The sequence below is a fragment of the Limulus polyphemus genome, unplaced genomic scaffold (assembly GCF_000517525.1).
Source record: "Limulus polyphemus unplaced genomic scaffold, Limulus_polyphemus-2.1.2 Scaffold7594, whole genome shotgun sequence".
In the NCBI taxonomy this organism is placed as follows: domain Eukaryota; kingdom Metazoa; phylum Arthropoda; class Merostomata; order Xiphosura; family Limulidae; genus Limulus; species Limulus polyphemus.
In genome coordinates, this window is record NW_013673204.1 from 14,245 (window position 1) to 28,948 (window position 14,704).

The following is a 14,704-nucleotide window of genomic DNA, read 5'->3' on the forward strand; positions in this document are numbered from 1 at the left end:
CACTAAAAATATTATTTTGGTATGTGAAAGTCTTGTAATGTTAACTGAAAGACTGCCAAATTTTGTGAAGATATACACACTATATTTAAAGTTATAAGTATTAAATCTACAAAGACTTTAATGAGTACGAAAAGGTCATGTGGTCAGTCGAATTGACTGAGCCAATATTGAGAGAGTTAAGTGGGGTATAAAAGATTGGAGCAAATGATAAAAAAATCAGACCAGTGCTTGGATGGGCAAAGGTAAGTATTATTGGAAATACATTTTTGATTTGAGAAAATGTTAACTTTCAATTTATTTTGCAAAATTCATATTGTGAAAAGTTTACAATTATTTGCTTGTCTTTATAGTGTTTACAAGTATAATAACTCTGTACATGAGGAAAATATAGTTTGTTTTTTTAGCTTTTGATAAAAGTCCAATTCTTGAACCCAACACTAAATAAATGTTTTTTTCTACTAAAGGAAACCTAGATATTACAGTACTAAATATCTTTAATATGAGTTCTTCTGAAGAAGTATCATGGATTTCTTGGTTTTGTGGGCTTCGTGGGAATGAATTCTTTTGTGAGGTAAGTCTCATTTTTGAAGATGATAATAAAACATTAAATCTCTTTGCAAGAAATGGAGAAAATGTATACATTTTAAAACTAGAATGCACTTCAGAAAGTGAGCACAAAAACAACTGAAAATTTATATATATACACATACATTTTTTAAATATTGTATTAAAGGCATTGGTGCATAATGAAGCTGTGAAACAGCTCATTTTTTTTGATACAGTACTTACTTCTGGTCACAAGATTATCTATTCTCATTCAGTGCTGTTCTTTATATGCAAACTTTTTCTTTACGCATGCCACAAGCCTTAAGCTCCCCCCCCCTCTTGTTGGAATTACTATATTCCAACATGTTTCTTCATGCATCATCTCTTACCTAATAGTAGCATAATATGCTCACATGATGCATGTGACTCCCTCTACATTCCTCTACCAATCCTTCACTTCTCATTTAGCAGCATTTGAGTTCAGATGTACTCTTTTGTGTGCCTTGTGCTTCCAGTGTGACAAACAGTAGCTTTTTAACAGGAAGTAGTTTCTTTTGACTTTGTTTTATTTTATACGAGTTCATTCTTGTTGCTTTAATTCTGCACTCGACATTTGTGTATTTTTTTCATGTGCTATGAATTCTGAGGTTCATGTTACCACTTTGGGGGTCACACCAACGACCAGTGTTATTTTTCAGGCCTCAGATGTGGGCGATCCAATGATGGATCTTTCTGCTTTTATATACATTGGGAGATTGAATGCTACATAGGTCAACCTTTGTTCCCCTGACATCGCCCAGGCTCCTCCTCTATTGGCTGATGTTGTTCAGAATGACGAGGACTTTGATCATCTTTTCCTGCCTCCTTAGTTTGCTGTTCCTTCCCATTTGCAGCTTGAGGAATCACCTAGGCCTAATTTAGTCTTTACAGATTTTGTGTCTCAGGCTTGTAATGTTTTATTCCTTTCCCCTATCTGTTCTTCACCTCGTTCTTCCTTGTTACATGAACAAGCTTCCCAACCATTTTTGGTTTTCCGTCTCTCCTCTGATATTTGGGTACATGCGAATCATTTTGTCTCACAATTAAGTGAGGCAATCAGTATGCTGTGCCCCTGAGGACTTCTGATCAGTTTGTCCTTTCTTACCATTGTGCAGACTATCCATATTTAGATCAGCAATTGTTAGGTTAGGGTCTTTATTACCTATTTGGGGGGTGGGTCCCGATTCTAATGTTAGTCTTACTCATGCCTAATATTCTCACCTACATCTTACCCTCATCAACCTCTTATGGTATCTTTCCTCCAGACATCTCCTATTAAAGGCTCACCACATAAAATCCTGAGGGGTTTTCTGCAGGTATCTTTACATTTCTCTCCTCTACTTTAGCCCATATTTCTTCCTCGGGTCTGTTGTTACACATGTGGTTTCTTTGCTGTTGGGACCTTATACGTCGGGATGAAGATTTGACACAGGTCAATTTACCCTCAACCTATCTCAGGGATTTACATCTTGCACCATTTTTGAGACAATACATCTTTGATACAGTCCCTGACACTATCGAGCCTCGGGTTACATTGGTCCATCATCAATCAACCCTTAAGACCTTTGTAGCCTGTTTCTCTTGATCAGAGCCTCATATGCCACCTTTTCCTGTTTCCTGTTTCTTCATCCTCCCAACCCTTACCTGTTCCTTCTAATCAGGATACTTCTCATTAATTTCCTTGATGATGCAACCTCCATTGCCAGCAGTACCAGTGACTACCCTGTGGGTACGAGTCCACATGCTTTGGCAGTCAATGCTTTCAGCCAGGATTAGTCACACAAATATCTTTATCTGTACCCTCCCATCTGATTGCTTCCTTGGGTGATTTCTTCTGTCTACTGCACTCCTTGTCGGATCCTCCTGATTGCTCCTTATTGGCAAGTACAACCTTGGTTTCCAAGGCTACAAAGTCTGCTTGTATTGCCACTTGTCCCTGTTCTGCTTTCTCCCTCTCTTTTTCTTCATCATCCTCAATCACACATTCTACATTCCAATCTCCATGTCCTGCATCTTCACACCTGAATTTTGTCTGGTCCTTTGCAAGATTATCCAGTTTCTCAAGTCAAATCACCTCCTTGTTAGCTCATTCCATATGGCCTTCTTCCTTGAAAGTATACTCCTCCTGTTGTTCTACTAACAGGTAGTTTCCTGCTAACAAGCCTTTGGTGGCTTGTGTAGTAGAATGTCTAACCTGTCTCTTCAACCATGGGTCTTCACTCTCTTCACTTTCCGGATATTGGGCAGCCCTATCCCATACCTTTCATTTTTCCTTATACCATGAGATCTTTCTTTCCCCTGTTCTTAGCATGCTCATGCATTCCTTCTGGATACATCGACCTTCCAGATGTCCAACCTCCATGCCCTTACTTTACCTCAGTTTGAACCACTTTCCTCGTGTCCCTTAAAACATATTTCCTCCTACTCTTAGCCTGTGGATGTCAAAGGTCGGATTTATATGCCATTGATGTTTCACATACCCTTTATTATCCTACCTATCTCCTCCTTTATCCCGATCATACCTTTCTCCCTAAGACCTCGGCAGCTCAGGAGGGTTGTTTATCCTTTTCTCTAAGTTCCCTTCCTTCTATATCCCATCTTTACCGTAGACCAGATCCACATAGGCTGCTGTGTCTGATCAGGGCCCTTCATTGTTATGTGGCATTTACTGCTCCCTTTTGGGGTATGTGCAATTGACTTGGCAGTCCTCCTCCCTTCGTGATCTTTCACCTTATACCCTTACTAATTGGGTCTGCTTTTTGGTTTGTTTGGCCTACTCTTTCCTACCTTCTTCCTCCCATACCTTATTCCAGGCCTCCTCCCATGAAATTTGTCATCTCACTTTCTCCCTCGCTTCTCTTCTTTGTTGTCGTGTGGTGGAGATTCTACAATCTGGCATGTGGACCACTCTTGGTACGTTCATCTCCCACTATCTTCATCATATTATGCTTTACTCCTCATCGGGGTTTCACCTACCACCTGTGGCCATTCTCCAGACTTCAGTGTGATTCTAACTGGTAAGTTTTATTCATACTTTATTTCTTTCAGAGGCCTTTATCTCTTTTTATCACATGGATCCTGCTCTGTGGTGAGTAGTGCCTGATGAGGTATTCTTTAACTCTAAATCTGCACTTTACAGCCATGTTGACTCTCACTTTATTTTCCATGGTTTTGCACACTTACCGTCGAGATTGGGTGTTCCTCAAGATCGCTTGATGTTTCATAACCTCATGATATTTTGCTTCATAAAAATAGCTGTCCCAAACCATATCACCCAGGGTCTGCATGGGTAAAGCAGAAGGGTATTGCTGCCCATCCCTGCCATGCCTCAAGTGAATGACTCAGTATGGTCTGCTTTTCAAAATAAGGTTTCATGGTCACCCATTGCACTGTCTCCGGTGATGTCATTCCTCTGGACTCTCTACCGCAATATTGCTCTCCTTTCCATGAGTGGATTATGGTAGCCCTTATCACCTTCCAGTTCCAAGCTACTGGGGTGACTGACTATGGAGGCAACCTCCTGAATGAGTTCCATAAGGAAAGGGTCAGAACCATTCAGTTGAGAGTAGGCAAGTGATGTTCTGCTGGTGTAGATGAGACGTGGCCTCCAGAGGAGTTGAGTTGTCACATTGCTGGATGACTTGGCCTCCTGATAACATTTACATAACAACTGGAGTTTAGCTATCTCCTTCCTGGAAGATGTGGCCTTTTGATACTATTTACACAACTACTAGAGTTGAGCCATTGCTTTACTGTGTGACATGGCTTCCAGAGGAGTTGAGCTGCCACCATACTGGAAGATGTGGCCTCCTGACACCATTTACACAAACCCTGGAGTCAAGCTTTCACCTTACAGGATGGCATGGCCTCCTGATTACATTTACACAAATACTGGAGTTGAGCCATCACCTTGCTGGTTGAAGTGGCCTCCTGATACCATTTACACAATTACTTGAGTCGAGCCATCACCTTACTGGTTGACATGTGACATGGCTTCCTGATACCAATTCCAAATCCACGGGAGTTGAGCCTTCACCTTCCTGGATGATGTGGCCTCCTGATTCCATTTACACAAACACTGGAATTTAGCTATCTCCTTAAGGGATGATGTGGCCTCCTGATACCAGTTACATAAATACTGGAGTTGAGCCGTCAATATTGCAATTCATCTCATCGATTGGGAGACCTCATCCTACCCTTGCATGGATGTCGGTACCCAGCTAAGATGTTTTACATTAGAGTGAATCAATCACCACAAGTCCTCACATGAGTGGATTCCATGCATTTGACATCCTTCGATACTAGATGTCGATTCCCAATCATTAGATCAGTGATGATCCTCGTGTCATACCCAGATATTAGTCATAATCCCCAATTTTTGGGTTTGAGGTGAAAACGGTATTCATCATCCTACTCTCACGTGGATGTAGGTACCCTGTGAGGAGGTTTTGGATGTAGTTGACTTACTGGGTATGGTCTGCCATGCCCTAACCACTCTACACCTCTCCATTTCCATACTTATGTCTAACACACTTAACATATGGGCAAAAAGTATACCTCGTGTCATACCCAGAAATTGGTGTGGGTCATAATTCCCGATTCCTGGGTTTGAGGTGAAGATGGTATGATCCTCATCTTACTCTCATGTAGTTGACTTACTGAGTACGGTCTGCCGTGCCATAACCACTCTACACCTCTCCATTTCCACCCTTATGTCTTACACACTTCACATATGGGTGAAGAGTATGCCTGGGTCAGAAGTGGTGTGGTTCCCCTCTTTGGAGCTCTCTCTCTTGTCTGGAGTATCCTTCAGATGCTTTCAAGGTGCTTCTTTCATTCCCTCATACCAGTCCCTCCTTCTCAATGTGGGATTCTAGGTAATCATGTGAGAGGAGGTAAGTACTACATCAAAAGTTATATTTTTCCTATACTGAAAATGTATTTCCAATAAGTACTTACCTCCTCTCAAACTCCCCCCCCCCCTTCCTCTCCACATTTCCAGTGCTTACACCTTCTGCCAAACTTCGAGGTGAAGATTTAGTAGAGAAGTGTAGAAGGAGTTACATGCGTCACATGACTATATTATGCTACTATTGGATAAGTGATTACATGATTTACATGGAAAACATTTTGGAATATAGTAATTCCAACAAGGGGGGAGTGTAAGGCTTGTGGCACGTGTAAAGAAAATGTTTACGTATAGAGGGCAGCACTGAACGAGAATAAGCTAATCTTGTGAGTAGAGGTAAGTACCTATTAGTAATACATTTTCAGCATAGGAAAATTATATCCTTCAGCATTATTTAAATCAAGTTTTCTATCCAAGTATATGTTTTAAATTTTACAAAAATTCTTGCTTATATTTTATGTCATTTATGATTTTCTGTTTATCTTTTTTCCTGACTAGGCAATTCTTCACCAAATACTATCCATTAAAAAATATATTAGGAGATTAATTTGATTAAATTTGACATTGTTTAATAAGTAAGTTGAAGTTAATGCATTTGGGTTATCAAAATTTGGATCACATGTTGAATATAGATGGAAACTCATTCAGTAGTGAAATTGAAGAAAAGGAACTTGGCATAGAAGTATATGAGCCACTTAAGCTATTGAGGCAGTGCTTTGTTGCTATTAGAAAAGCTAATAGGATTTTAGGACTTATTTCTAAGCATATTGATTATGAGGCAAAAGAGGTAATTTTCTTTTACAAATCTGTGATTAGTCCTCACTTAGAATATTGTGTACAGTTTTGATCCTTTTATTTAAGAAAGGATATTGACTTTTTGTAAAGAGTTCCCAGGAAGGATGCTAAGATGTCTTCAAAGATGGAAGAGTTACTTTCTGTTGAGATAAGAAGGGTAAGAGGTGATCTTATTGAAGTTTACAAGGTTATCTGGGGGGATCAGTAGAAGAAAGGCATCATATTTCTTTGTGCTGAATTCTAAAGACAATAGGATGAGAAGACACAAGTTTAAGATTTGTAAAAATGCAAGGCTCTAGTTAAGAAGTATTATTTTTCCAACAGTGATTAGTCTGAAATGAATTGCTCATAAGATTAGTATAGGCTGCTGTCTGTCACCTTACAAGAGCTAAGAAGGGAATTGATGATTTCCTAAAATATAATGGGGTGTTTAATTTTTACTTTTTCGTAGAAGTAGATGACTGTGTGTAGGGACAGCCTTGAAGGATCAAATAGTCACTTTTTATCCATATGCTAATACACACATGCTTCTTGTATAATATATAACTGAGTATAGTTCCATCTTTTGTCTAGGTTGATGAAGATTACATTCAAGATAAGTTCAACTTAACAGGATTAAGTGAACAAGTTCCTCATTATAGACAAGCGCTGGACATGATTTTAGACCTTGAGCCAGGTGAGTTCAAGTATTTATAATCATCCTTGATGTAAACTACAATGTTTATCTGATATGGTTATTTATATTAACAAAAGTAAGATTTTAACTATGAAAAATATATATGTGCTGAACTTTACTTGAAAAGCAGGTAAGTTGATTACATATTAATGCTTTATATTTTGTGTATTGCATAAATCTTATGGCCAATGTAACTTTCACCAAAATGAAAAAATAAACTATGCTAACAATACCAAGATATTTTCTACTTTAATTATACAGACTTGAAAAATTTTAGAAAATATTATATAGTGATGCAATATCACAATATCAAATCTCCTTAGTTATAAAAAATACATATTTAGGCATATTTTTGCAAAGAAAAAATACACTAATGACATTTTAATATAGATTTTATTTATGCATACACCCATTTTTCTCTTTTATGGTAAAAGAGTGTTTGAAACTAAGAAATTAACTTTCCAGTTAGGTGTAACACTCACGATTATGTTACAGATTTCTTTTCTTCAGTGAAAAGAAACATGTAATATCATCATCATCAAACTGATGGTCCACTGTATAATACTGAATAATGAATTTGGCATAAAACCACAATATTATTCACAAACCTAAACTTATTTAGTTAAAAAGTCTTACTCCATAAATATTAGCATAATTTATTGACATTCTTAATGAAAAAGAATGTAATATGAAATATATTTACATATATTGGATAGCAAAATATTAGTACCTTTATTAGTTATTATGTATTGTTTTTGATTTTATTCACATATGATTGTCGAAGAAAGTCCTGAAAGTTACTTAAACCTTAAGCAAAAGGAATAATGAAGAAATCCACCCCTTGTTATGTGAAGTGTCTACAGTTAACTTGGTACAAGTCAAAAACTTTTTCTTGGTGTTCCAAAAGCATGATAGGTATAATTTCTTTTAAAGAGCATAATTATAAGATTTTTTAAAATATTTTTTTCTTTTAAAATAATCATTGGAAATTATGGTACACTATCATATGAATTGCATTTGCAGTTTTTCAGAGTTTCTTGTGTGTTTTAAGTCATAGCTTATTTTATTATTGGAGCAAACCCTGTATAAAAATGCGATTGGACTTGAGAAAGAGGAGTTTTACTGATAACAAGGGTAAGTTTTGGTGTTCCTTTGTTTACAACATGTTTATTTGAAGAGCTCTTTGTTGAACTGCACATTAAAAGTGACAAATATAGGAAAGTAAAAAAGTAAGCCTCATCTTATGCTGAATAGCTGTTGGCTCATCATCATTCACAATTTAGTATCAAAGAAACTTTGATTGGCAACAAACTTCTTGGACACCAGATTGCAGAAGTGAAGGCACCATTAGTAAAATGATTAAATTAGAGGCAGAATCTGTAGGATAAAGAGAGAGAAACAGATGAGACTACATAAGAATGAGAAATTTGGATGACGGCTTTGTTTTATTGTTCGAACAATGAAGCAGAGAAAAAATTGGTAGAGGGTACACAGAAACATAGTGTAACAGTGGCTAAGTTGGAGGACTTGGTTTTATATGACAAGCCATCCCAAAGTACACACCCTTATAGTGGAAATAATAAAAATTGGTGTACTTTTCTAAACCCTATTTTGGTTATTTATTTTTTGCATAATGCTATATATATTTTATAGATGATGAACTGGAAGATAATCCCAATCAAAGTGATCTCATTGAGCAAGCTGCTGAAATGCTGTATGGTCTTATTCATGCCAGATACATTCTAACAAATCGAGGAATTGCTCAAATGGTAAAGTCAGCAAGATTCTGTAAATATTTATTATTTTCTTATCCTTCTGGATTTTATGGCTAATTTTTATGATTATTTTGCAGATAAAATTACTAAATTTGACTTTAACTAGCTAAAGCTACTTTATTTTCTTCATATATAAATTTAATACGACAATCCAAACTATCAGTCAAATATTTATTGTGATTACAAAACCATGTCTGACTTAATACTTAATTCTTCTGTCTGTTTTAAACAGATGAAAATATTAATTTATATTAAATATATTTTATGAAACATTTAAATGTCTTTTTTATTTAAGAAGTAACATCTTTTTATAGAATGTTAAGTGTTCAGTAAAATTCTTTTTAATATAAAAAATGAACATATTTTGTGTTTGGCAATAAAAATTTCCAAAAGATATAACCATAAGTCAAAAGATTAGGCATATTTCTGGTACAAGAGCATAACAGTGAGATAGTAAACCTACAAAGGGAGGTGTTACGTTACCAAAATATCATTTTTGGACTTAATCATGAGACTTTAAAATGTCATTCCTTGTGTTTAATTCATCAGACTAAAATGAGTTTTTTTTTTATTTATGGTTAGGTTTAATTTTCGTATGGTATGATTTATATACTTTGTTGCGAGGTGTGTGCTATGCTTTTCATTTCTTGGTTTATTTATATATACATCAAATGAATATTTACCTACTCAAGTTGGGATTTTAATAATATAGACTTTTTATGAAAGTTATGTTTTAAATTGTCACTCTATGGGTCAGTAGTCTGTAGGCGTAACATTAAAATTTGGGTTTTTAAACTTACAGTGGGCAAAGCACATATAACCCATTGTGTAGCTTTGTGTTCACAAATAAACTTTCAAAATATGTTTTACATTAAGTGAGTAAACAACATTTGAAATTTTTCTTTTATTTTTTGAATAAATATAGATTGAAAAATACCAGAATGGTGATTTTGGTTACTGTCCCCGTGTTTATTGTGAAAATCAACCAATGCTGCCAATTGGTAAGATTAGCTTCAAGCTGTGTTAGAGTTGAAATATGCCTTACTGCCTAACTTTTGGATTTTATGTACTAGACTTAATTTTTTTCTTCACTCTATCTAGAACTTACTGTGTGAGCTTTGTGTCAGGAATTTTATATAGAACAATATCCATTACTTGTATTTACTTCTCTACCTTGTGTTTCAATTTTGTCATTGATCATGTAAAATTAAACTTTATAGTAAAAGTCTTTACCAAATTTGTTTGTTTGGATATAGAAATATCTTTTAAAAACATTGTCACAAATTGTAAAGGTTTTTAACTGTTTAAGCTTCAAAGTTTTTAAAAATTAAATTACAAAAAGTTTGAAGTTACATTAATGTATCCACAGAGTATTAATATTTTTATATTTTCTCAAATCTGCTATAATAATTTACTATTTAATGAATTTATAAACTTAAAAAATACCATTTAATTATAAAATAAAACAAACTAGTATAATAATTCTAGAGCTGTTTATTGGACAGGCCATTGTAAGCATGTTATTCAAAACGTATTAGAAAAGAAAAACTATTTAACATTCTGATGTGTATATTGATACGTGAATTAAAAATCATTATGCAATTGTAAGATAATTTCATCATCTAAAACATATGTTAGAAAGATAGTAGTTTAAAGACAGCTCCCAGCTGTGGCAAGAATCATGAACTGGCTACCAGTCAAAGTTGAGGCTTCAGATAGTCAATGTGAATAAAACTTTTAATCACGTTGAAAGATTAATTTTTTCAATAACATAATTTGAAATTGTTTGGGAAACTAATCTACTGCATAATGATTTTACTAACAAGAGGATCCACTACAAATCTCCTTAATGTATGGGTGTCTGGGTGTTCATTTATGCTTGACATAATTTCAAAATATGTGTTTATAGTAAGATATTGTTTGGTTTTAAGTTATTGAAGAGATGTGGTAATAAACCGCAAATTCTAATTTCTTGTAAATTCTGAAGGTCTTCAATTAAGTACTTGAAATTTGTTAAAGATATTAATTTTTTGTAGTTTTTTCATTTTAACCCTCAAATTACCATATTTTACAGCATATAGACACACTTTTTTTTTCCTGAGTAAAGCCACTAAAAATCATCCTATGTATATTATGTGAAGTTAAAGAAAATGCATCTCTCAGTTTTGCTCCCCATAATTAAATTCTGTGTAGTCTTTCCCCAGACAACTGTAGATTAAAATATAAAAATTAAGTTTTACAAAAAATATATGATTAGGCTTATAATTAATGAAAAAAATTTGCAAAATATATGAGTGGATTTATAATAGATTATGATAATCCAAGATGATTAGTGTCAGTATAGCAGAGCAGTTCACCTGGTTATTCATAGTGAAGCATTAAGTGTTTCTGAATTCTCATGAACACTACTGTCTACTACAGTGCCTATTTGTAACATGCAACAGTTCTTAAACTGCTCAATTCCTTACTGCCACATCAGGCCAGAACAGTTTACTTGCTGGGGACACTGATATTCACAACAAACCCCAATGGAAATATTCTTGTCATTAGAAAAATAATGTATTACTTACATCTCCTTACCCTGGAGAGACTAATGGTGAATTGCGCTCTTTCTATTGGTTATAAGAATCCCATTCAAGGACAGAAAAATGCTTTGATACACTCAAATGTTTTTTTTCCTAAATATTTTTTGCTAAAATATGGGTGTGTCTTATATGCCATAAAATATGGTACTGATTGATTTGTTTATATACTACTCAGTGCAAAGAACTGACAAAAAAAAGATTGAAATAACTACTTTTCCATTTAAAATTAGAAGAAATGTCAACAGTATTTAATGGGAGTAATTGCAATATTTAACATTATATTTGTTTACAATTGTAGTTTATTTGTATGTTATTTGTGATCACATAACCAACAAAGTCCTGAATCCACAAGAAATTTGTCAAAAAAAAAAAGCACATTTCTAAACAGAAGTTGCAATCATTCACTTCTCCAAAGTTCTATACATTTGCATGGCTATGGAATTTTTTCTTTTTTCTGAGGGGGTGGTGGGTTACTTGTTAAATGTTTATTTCTGTGGTATTGTGATTGGTTTGATGTTAACAAGATATGCAACACCAGAATGACTATTCACATGTTCATAATACAATTAAATTTGAGGGTTTATTATTTGAAATCAGAGTTCATGTATACATCACTGGCATGAAGAGAATCATCATGTACTGCTCTTTCACATCATTTTTACAATTTTTATCGCAGCTCTTAAGTGCAAGAAGTTTACTGTCATGGCATATCTGATTTGTTTTCCAGATATTCTTTTTCATTCTGGCAAATTTGAAAGGAGTAAGATATAGTTATGAATATCTCTGCTTATGGACTATTAGAACTACTAGATGCATTAGAAGCTATGATGCTAGGGAACTACTAATTTATAGATGCATTAGAAGCTATGATGCCAGTGAACTACTAATTTATAAATGCATTAGAAGTTATGATGCCAGTGAACTACTAATTTATAAATGCATTAGAAGTTATGATGCCAGTGAACTACTAATTTATAGATGCATTAGAAGTTAAGATGCCATGTAACCACTAATTAATAGATGCATTAGAAGCTATGATGCCAGTTGACCACTAGTTTATAGATGCATTAGAAGTTATGATGCCATTGAACCACTAATTTATAGATGAATTACAAGTTATGATGCCATTGAACCACTAACTTGTAGATGCATTAGAAGTTGTGAAGCCATTGAACCACTAGTTTACAGAATTGTACAATTATACATGTGTAATTTCATATTGGATATCAAACTGTCTTGATTTTAGACAGATTGAAATATGTTTATTTTTGCATTAAATACAAGATCTACATAAATATATTTGTTTTATATTGTGAAGAATAAAATTGAATAGTTTCATATTGTTTTATTAATGCTTGAAAACTTAATTTTTATTTAGTTATCAGCAGTAGCTACATTTGAGAACTATTTGTGTTTATCTTGAAGGTTTGTCAGATGTTCCTGGAGAGGCAATGGTCAAGCTGTACTGCCCCAAATGTATGGATGTCTATAATCCTAAGTCATCTCGACACCACCACACAGATGGAGCATACTTTGGAACAGGATTTCCACACATGTTATTTATGGTACATCCAGAATACAGACCTAAGCGTCCCACAAATCAGTTTGTTCCTCGGTATGCAAACCATCTAATTGCTTCAGTTGTCTCTAAATGTTGAGTTGTATAATTTGTAGTTTATTGATGCAAACATATTGATTAAAATGAATGCAGTTTTATGTTATGAAGTAGTTTTATGTATTTTTACACTCAGTTGAATTATGTTTAGGTTTGAGAAATTGATCACATAAAAACATATTTCGATAACACCAGTTTAGGAAAAAAAATCATAACATAGGAGAATTTACAGATGATAGGGTAAGAAAATCACAAAATTTATAGTTAAATCATAAAGTTTAATTATTTTAACAAGATCTAAAAACCATCAAAATAACTTGTTTAATTTCTCAAAATGAAGCTCTGTAATTTAACTCTCAGCCCCCCAGTAGCACAGCGGTATGTCTGCGGACTTACAACACTAGAATCTGGGTTTCGATATTCGTGGTGGGCAGAGCACAGATAGCCCTTTGTGTAGCTTTGTGCTTAATTACAAACAAACAAACAATTTAACTCTCTCTAACAACCTTGAGGATAAAATTTAATTATGTATTTTGATACTGAAATAAAGCTCTACAACAAAAAGAGAAAAGAAGAAAAATATAATGAAAATTTAATTGTTAAAGTAAGTTATTTTCTTTGGAATCTTGAAATACTTGCATGGAAAATTAGTGCATCATTTGCTTTGCACAATTCTACTAACTTAAAGGCTAATTTCAGTTGTGCTTTGAGGACTATCTTAATTTTTGGAGAGAGAAAATTAGCATTATACTAGACTAAACTTTATTCAGGCTATTTCACATTCACAATACATCTTCATGTTTGTAATGAATGTAGCACATGATGCAAAACAGTTTGATTTATAAACTTTTTGTTGTTCTTGATAGTGCTAGTTGACCACTTTTCATCACAATATTCATTTTTACAGTAGCTGTTTATTACACAGTAAACACAGTTATATATATAAAATATAGTTGTTTTTTATAATTTCATTCATAATAGATTAACGTTTAAATATGGGATAACATTAATAGCATGTTTTTTCTCTTGTCATAGTTAAGAATTCTAATTTTTGCTTTTTCCAGACTGTATGGTTTCAAGATCCACCCTCTTGCTTACCAGTTACAGCAGAAAGCAGCTGCTAATTTCAAGGCTCCAGTTCGAACAATGAGCTACAATAATGGCAAACGCTGATATATATTTTATTTTTAATTTGTTCATACGCATACTTCCTTTAATTTCTAGTTATTTTTAAGCAAAAATATTATACTGTACAGTACAGAATTTCCATGTTACAAATCCCGTTGAGGTGTCAGTTGTTTGTCTAATCACTGGTTATAATATCTTTTATTAATAGAAGATTTAAGTAATGTCCAAGGAAATGCATTATGCTAATAAAATTGTATTTAAAACCAAACCTATTTTTGTTGAAATTTTTTTATACATAATACACATATATTGTGCACTTCATTGATATAGTTTCTTTAATGGACTTGAAACTTTTGTTGCAAAACTTAATAGCTTTTTCCCCTAAATTTTAATCTTTTTTTCAAAATGAAAAAGTAATTCATTTTAAAGAAACTTAATTGTTATTCAGACGTAAAATATATTATAAATTTAATCTTTATGAATGTTATATACCGCTTTATTTCTAACATGTTTTTGAACTTAATATCAAATATCATGTCACTTTCTCTACTAGAGATTCTATCCCTGGAGCCACCACATTTTCAAAAATTTTGGTTAAGGCCTTATTAGTTATTTTTGTGTAGTGTATCAGCATTT

At 33.8% G+C, this 14,704-nt stretch overlaps 1 protein-coding gene across 3 annotated transcripts in view; it reads left to right on the forward strand.

Annotated features, from left to right (window-relative positions):
• The window catches only part of LOC106474720 (casein kinase II subunit beta), a 22,700-nt gene extending 8,360 nt beyond the window's left edge, over positions 1-14,340 (forward strand). For all 3 annotated transcript variants that reach the window (XM_013935409.2, XM_022403019.1, XM_022403018.1), the window contains exons 2-7: positions 465-571; positions 6,863-6,965; positions 8,619-8,734; positions 9,666-9,741; positions 12,751-12,940; positions 14,005-14,340. In XM_013935409.2, coding sequence (XP_013790863.1) covers positions 500-571; positions 6,863-6,965; positions 8,619-8,734; positions 9,666-9,741; positions 12,751-12,940; positions 14,005-14,113 — 666 coding nt within the window. In that variant the 5' untranslated portion in view covers positions 465-499 and the 3' untranslated portion in view covers positions 14,114-14,340. The remainder of the gene's footprint in view (positions 1-464; positions 572-6,862; positions 6,966-8,618; positions 8,735-9,665; positions 9,742-12,750; positions 12,941-14,004) is intronic.
• The last annotated feature ends 364 nt before the right edge of the window (positions 14,341-14,704 follow it).